The sequence below is a fragment of the Tympanuchus pallidicinctus genome, unplaced genomic scaffold (genome assembly GCF_026119805.1).
Source record: "Tympanuchus pallidicinctus isolate F22 unplaced genomic scaffold, pur_lepc_1.0 scaffold8, whole genome shotgun sequence".
Classification (NCBI taxonomy): Eukaryota; Metazoa; Chordata; class Aves; order Galliformes; family Phasianidae; genus Tympanuchus; species Tympanuchus pallidicinctus.
In genome coordinates this window covers 52,429,267-52,435,506 of record NW_026294802.1, presented here as the reverse complement: position 1 = coordinate 52,435,506, position 6,240 = coordinate 52,429,267, and the positions used below count along the sequence as shown (strand labels likewise).

At 49.3% G+C, this 6,240-nt stretch overlaps 2 protein-coding genes across 4 annotated transcripts in view; one reads left to right on the top strand and one right to left on the bottom strand.

Moving 5' to 3' along the window:
- Positions 1-4,810, bottom strand: SPACA9 (sperm acrosome associated 9). Of its 2 annotated transcripts, XM_052669450.1 has the most exons (4): positions 4,526-4,810; positions 1,877-2,079; positions 1,367-1,505; positions 1-139 (listed from the first exon to the last, which is right to left on the bottom strand). In XM_052669450.1, exons 1-4 carry the CDS (start codon positions 4,667-4,669, stop codon positions 131-133), a joined length of 495 nt encoding a protein of 164 aa, XP_052525410.1. In that variant the 5' UTR covers positions 4,670-4,810; the 3' UTR covers positions 1-130. The 2 variants fall into 2 exon arrangements, with proteins under 2 accessions (XP_052525410.1, XP_052525409.1); XM_052669449.1 differs by lacking the exon at positions 1-139 and having other exon boundaries at positions 196-1,505.
- The window catches only part of AK8 (adenylate kinase 8), a 63,476-nt gene continuing 61,908 nt past the window's right edge, over positions 4,673-6,240 (top strand). Inside the window, exon 1 of one of the 2 annotated variants that reach the window (XM_052669448.1) lies at positions 4,673-4,847. Coding sequence is in view for 1 of the 2 variants with exons in the window: in XM_052669447.1 (XP_052525407.1) it covers positions 5,375-5,452 (78 nt within the window). In the remaining variant the exon portion in view is untranslated. Of the gene's footprint in view, positions 4,848-5,337; positions 5,453-6,240 lie in introns of those variants that run through there. The other variant, XM_052669447.1, reaches the window with a different exon arrangement.

The window sequence follows — 6,240 nt, the reverse complement described above, 5'->3', positions numbered from 1 at the left end:
TTTTGGCTGCTTGTTGCCAAAATCTGGTCGTAAGGCAACAGCTTTCCACAATTTGAGCAAACTGAGCCAAGTATGCAAGGGGAAATTGTTTATTCAGGAGTGTCTTCCAGCAGGAAGCAAAGAACAGGAGCTAATTTGCCTGTGGGAGGGGAAAAGAGCAGTCAGATACAGGGAAGACATTGCATTAGTGAGATCCTAAGTTTGTAGCTAACTGCATTTGAATAAAAGCACCACCACAGATGCATGTCGGCTGCAGGGAAGGGGGGGCTCTGTAACTGCTGAGCCCCCAAAGAGGGCTGGGAGGAAAGCTGCTCTCAGCAACTGGGGAAAAGGTATTGTGCTGGAATTGCAAAGGGCTGTTATAAAAGCAGTGTGAGACCATTTCCAGTGCCTTTCAGTTTTAATGAACAAGGTTCATAACGCCCTTGAAAATCAAGGAAGCTGGGTTCTTTTCTTGAAAAGGGGGAGAGGCATTTTTTTAATATATGTAACTTGCAGTTTGTAAAGAAAGGAACCATCTGAAAATGGCCACCGTTTTCTCAATCTCTGCTTCCCTTAGATTCCCATTATTCATGCTTAATGAAAAGGACCTCCCATTAGCTTTGCCTGGGTCTGGGGAGGAATCCTTTATATTTCCAGCTCTGCTGACAGCAAAGAAGTCAAAGTGGATATAAGGAAAATGTTCTGGTTGGTGTTACTGGTGATGATGTGAGGATCTGCAAGGACCCCGCAGAGCCCAGGCAGTGCAGCTAAACCATGCTGACCTTTCCTATAGCCAATGGCATTACAGTCCTGTCGACACTGATTCTTTGGTCCAAAAAGCTGGTGATTTCCATGGGATCAGCTGGGGTGGGGAAATCTTAGGGATAAGCCCAGTATGATTAGAATATGATTGCTCCTCACTGTTACTCTCACCACAATATTTGTCAAAGGGACCACGAGTGATAAAGCTGCTTCTGTTGAGATCTGACTTTCAGGAGGAGAGTGGAAATAACAGCAAGGAAGAGGAAGATAGATCTGCCAGGACTAACTCTTCAGATCTTGGATTTCCAGCGTTCATTTCACTATCTTTAATCAGCCACCTGATTAAAGGCGGTTAAGTGGAAGATACACGACCTTCAATCCTTTAAAAGGCATGTCTGCCAGGTGGTTTCCAGGGGCCTTTAAGTTTCCCACAGTGATTTTCTCTGTCAGTCATGTGCTTCTTTCTGACACGCTTATTCCCCTGCACTTGTACACAATCTTTGTTACTAACTGAGGTCTGAGCTTCAGGATGGACGGAAGGTGTTTGGGGGGAAATGGCTGCCCTAGATGCTGCATCCTGGGGTGCCCTCTTCTCAGCACTTGTATCACTCACATTACACACCATGTGCCGTGGCAGCTTCTCAATGTGGGACAGCCACTCCTTCACACCATCTAGGACAATGGGGATGAGGCTCACCACACCTCCAAAGTGATTCTTTGCTTCGTCGCAGCTCAGGTGATTCACAACATTGTGAGGATATCTGTGGGACAGAAGGAAGCATTCGTTGAGTAGTCCAGGCAATGCAGCCCTGGTGAGTCCAGCAGTGCCACCCTGAGCCCACGGGGAAAGGTGAAGATGTAGGCAGCAGTGTCCCCAGAGCAAAAGGACGCTGATAGAACTTGAGAAAGGAGCTGTGTTGTGCCTGCTGGACTCAGCCTGCAAGAGTTCAAGAGCAAATACAGACATCTGCTCCACGAAATTAACTACACACAGAGCAGGAATAGCAGGGAGGAGCCAGAACGATGTCATAACAGAAACCAGCAGGGAGGTCAGGTAGGAATATGCATTCTTGTGACAGTCTTCCTGTATCCACAATTGCCTCCACAGAACTCAGCTAATGGAAAGACGTACTTGGCTCGGATGGTGCTCAGATCATTGCTGTGGTTAAGGAGCAGCTTGCATCTTTCCAAAATTTCATTGGTTGTGCTGTTACCACGATGCATGGTTTCCAGCTTGTGGCAGAGATTGCTCAGGTCATTACAGATGTTTAGGAACATGGTGAGGATACGCCTGTCCGTTAAGTTGTTACAGTGGTGGTCCATGTAGGACTGTACCTGCAGAGTGCAACGTGGGGAAAGATGGAGTCATGCATGTTAAATTACACTGTGATATGCTGCAAAGTTGCTTAAGTCAGTGAACAGCAGATACTTTCTGGTGTGACTGAAGGAATGAGCCACTATGGAAAATGATACAGAGGCAAGCAGTAAGCTTTCTAGGGCATGCCTGAGATTGTTCGCTCATCATTCATCACAGCTGAAGAGGGCTGGGGTAATGGATCTGTTTGTCAGCACAGCAACAAGCCTTCCTTCCCTCTTTGGAGAGTAGTATGGCAGTACTGCAGCCAAAAACAGCTCTGCTATGAGCACTGCAAAGTTGGGTTGGGTGTAAGCAGGGGAGTTTACTGTCTTCTGTACTGCCACAGCTGCTTGCATAGAATGGGGTGGGGGATGGGGGTGGTAGCCAAACAGGGAGCGTTCTGGAGTAAAGCATGGATGTGCTTGCATATGTGCATGTTGTTCATGGTTCTTTATTTGGCACTATTACTTGTGACAGCAAAATTAAAATTATTTAACCTGAGTTGTCCTTACTAACCTGTTATAGCAATGACAATTCCCTATTTGCCTTGAATGGTTTTGTTTCTCAGAGTAAATGGCACTGTGTGGTGAAAGACTATGACAAGAGATTCAGTATCTGCTCCAAAAGCATTACGGATGCTTCAGACTTGAGTGGTAGGAATGTAAAACACAGAGGGGGGGTTGGCAGCCAAGGCTGGACTGTAACACCTTCAGTGCTTTCTGTAAGACTACAGCATAAGAACGAAGGAACCGCTCCACCACCAGCGTGCTCTGTGCATACAGAACAGCCATGCTATACACCAGGGCAAATTCTCAGCAGGTTTGTAAGAGAAATAAAGAAGGCCCCTAAGGATCCATTTCCGCTACGGATTTTTCCTTCCTCTGCGTTCATGCTGTGTTCTGTCCACGTGAGTGGCAGGATTTTTTTTTTATTGCTGCTCTGAGCAGAAACAGTCCTAAAGAGAATCGCGTTTTAGCCTGGGTGTTCATCAACAGGATTACAGGACTTCTTTCTGTCCATATCAACAGAAGAGAGTTAGTGCACCAGGAGAGGACCAGGACAACGTGAGCAACAGCTTGCAGTGACCACCAGGTTCTGCAGCAGGAGTTGCTGGTTCTTAAGCTGCAGCCTGGGGAGCTCAGGGAGAGCTGGACTAAAGCCATGAGCACAGCCAGGCTCGGCGGAGGAGGCACTTGCTGGGTTATTTGAGTCTCCGATTGAAGCAAGTGACAGCACAGGTATTTGCTGGTTTTATTCCTATGCCCTCCTATATACAATTCAAAACAAGATTGGGATAAGGCAGAAGAATGGCAGTGAAACTAAATGCGTTACTGTTTTTGTCCCAGTTAAGTTTCTTTGTTTCAGTTCCCACACAAGAGCCCACCACCACGTGCTGTACCGATGCTCCCTGCTCTCCCCAGTAACAATCTCTTCCTTTTTCTCTCCTTTCTCTAAGGTGACGTGGTGATATCCCTAGGGCTACCCACGCAGTAAGGTTTGCCACTGCTGAGTCCACGTCCCTGTATCACTGTGTCAGTGTCACTGTCAGGTATGAAGTAGTTGCTAGGAGGTTTCATCCCTACCAAAAGCAGGTCTTCCACCCCACCAGGAAGCAGAGTCTGAGCTTGCTCTGTGCTTCTGCAATACCTGTGCTTTTAAAAACAACATAATGCTATACAAAACTTCAATGTCTATTTTTTGGGGGGGAAAAAAAGAAATTAGCTTAATGTCTGTGAGAATACCCTTCAGTGTTAGAACAAAGTCAGCCCTCTTTAGTTTCTTAATCCTAGTAAGAGCTTGGCCTTCAATCTGGCTTTGGCATGCTTCTGGTCTTTGTGCCTGGGTTCTGCTTTCTCACATCCACTATTCTAGTTCTGTTTGGATTTTTTTTCCCCCTTTGTTTTCCAGTGATTGAAGTTTGTACTACTTAAAACATCCCCTTATCAAAATTCCATGACATTTTACTTACCAGCCCAGAAAACACCTTAGCCCACTTGGGACTTTCAGCCCTCGATCCATCATACTATCTCTGTAACACAGCCATTATTTTTAATAAGCCCTACAGAAAGGTACAGTAGCACCAATACCAGGGGAAGAGGCAAGCAGGCTGGTTATTGCAAGTTAAGGATTACAGATTCCGTGTGTGGCTGGGGAGGAAGGGTGGGTTTGTTTGTAGTACCCTGTATTTCTGACTATGCCTCAGCATTGAAATGACAGCGTTAAGCTAAATTCTACAGCAATGCTGAGCTATGTACTTCCTTTTCTGTCAATGGGAAAGTCTAACAGAGGTGTTCCTTTCCCCTGCTTAATCTTTTGCCACTGCTTCACAGTTGTGCACACACATTAGTAGCAAGTTTTTGTGCATTCTTGCATCGCTGTACCCAGTTCTCATCAGCAGAAACTTTTGTGCTGAGCGTTCTGTACCTGACTGATGCTCGCCACGGGTCTGATCATGTCGTGTGCATTCTCTCTGGTGTGCTGCAGAGCTCCAATAAACGTGAACTGCTGCTGCAGGAAGAGCTTGTAGTTGTCTTCTATGACTTTTAGGGTATCCCTTACCTCATTCATCCTTTCCCACTGTTGGAATCTGGGAGAAAAGGAGAGAAAAGCAGCTCCTTTTTAGAAATGACACGATTCTACGTGTGTAACTCTATGTTTCAGCAGAGTTGGAAAGCAACTCCACCACCAGAAGGATAAAAAAGAAGATATACGACGTCAAAGCACGGTGGTCCCCGGGCCCCAGGCAGTAAGTCATGGCAGCGGTAACGATGCTGGAAAAGAGGCAGAGAGCCCGGGGGGCCGCTGACAATCAGCTGCCATAAACCCGAGCGGGGCTGCTGTAAACATAACGCAGCACTGCATCAGTCACGGCGCTGGGAAATGGCCGCAGGGAGAGCTGTCGTTTTTTTGCCCATGTGAAACCATTGCCCGAGGGGGAGAGCGGGGCAAATGGAGGGCCTCTGCCCGGCACCGCAGGTGGCTCCAACGCCCCCCTCATCCCTTCACCGCCGCAGAGAACAGGGCCGGGCCTCCCCCTGCAACTCCGTACCGGCGTGTGGGGCCGCGCGGGGCAGTGGGGCCTGGGCCGGGCTCAGCACGCACCCCGAGCCGGGTCCCTAGCAACCGCCGCCGCCGTCTCCGTAGCAACCGTCGCCGTTCGATGACGTCACACTGCAGCGCCTCCTTACGTTTCGGGGCACGTGTCGCTGCGTCGCATTGAAGTGACGTCACTCTATAGCAACGCAGCGCCGCGGACGGTTGCTAAGGGCGGCCATGGACGCCCCCGCCCGGTCGTGGCCGCCGTCGGTGGGCGACTACGCGGAGCGACAGGGGCTCTTCCGGCTCCTGCAGGTGAACAGGGGCGGGGAGGGGCCGGGGGGGCCCGGCTTTCCTCACAGCTTCCGGCGTCGCAGGGAAAGTGGGCACGTATAGCTGGAGTGCCAGCTGAACCCCGATGTGCAGAAGTGAATGAAATGGAGGGGAGGCACGTGAGGGTGTGGGCGCGGAACGGCGATGGTCCATCGCTGCCGGCCTGAACAAGTTCGATAAAGCTCGGTTTGCTCTGTTCAGTCAGGGCTCGCAGCTCGAACAAACGCTGCAAAGCGATGGTCGTGGGCTGAACTTACGAGAAGCCGAGCTTTGTGCTGTGCTGTTTGCTGCTGGGTGGGAAAGGAGACGGTCGTTCACTCAGCACTGTTTGAGGTTTGCTTTTAATTACAGAACTCTCAGCTGTGCTGAAGTTCCTGATGAGAAAACGGATGGAGTGGTGTTTGCCCACAGAGCCGCAGTCAGTAGAGATCTGTGCTGCTGGAGGGGCTTCAGCTTAGCTCCTCCACAGCCTCCATTCTGCAATAAGAGAACAGGATCCAAAATCAGAGTTCAGAAAAGGGCTTTAAACCTTTTTTTCCCCTGCTAGTTTTATTGCAGGACAGAGGGCAGCGAGATTAAAGCAGCAAAACGTGCTGCTTTTGTGGTTTTGATTGCTTGGTTTGGGGCAGTTGTGTGTATTTCCTGTGGGCCCCATCTATTCCACTGCCCTCTAGGCTCGCTGGGCACTTGTGGGGATGTGCCACAGGTTTAACTTGCCCCAAAAAGGCACGAAGGAGGCTGGTTTGGTGCTGTCCGTGTGGGTTGATGTC

Coding starts and splice junctions, on each gene's coding strand:
- SPACA9 (XM_052669449.1), bottom strand. CDS start 4,669: ATGAATGAGGTAAGGGATACCCTAAAAGTCATAGAAGACAACTACAAG. Junction 2,080..4,525: donor CCGTGGCGAGCATCAGTCAG/GTACAGAACGCT, acceptor TGCACTCTGCAG/GTACAGTCCTACATGGACCA. Junction 1,506..1,876: donor CTGAGCACCATCCGAGCCAA/GTACGTCTTTCC, acceptor TCTGTCCCACAG/ATATCCTCACAATGTTGTGA.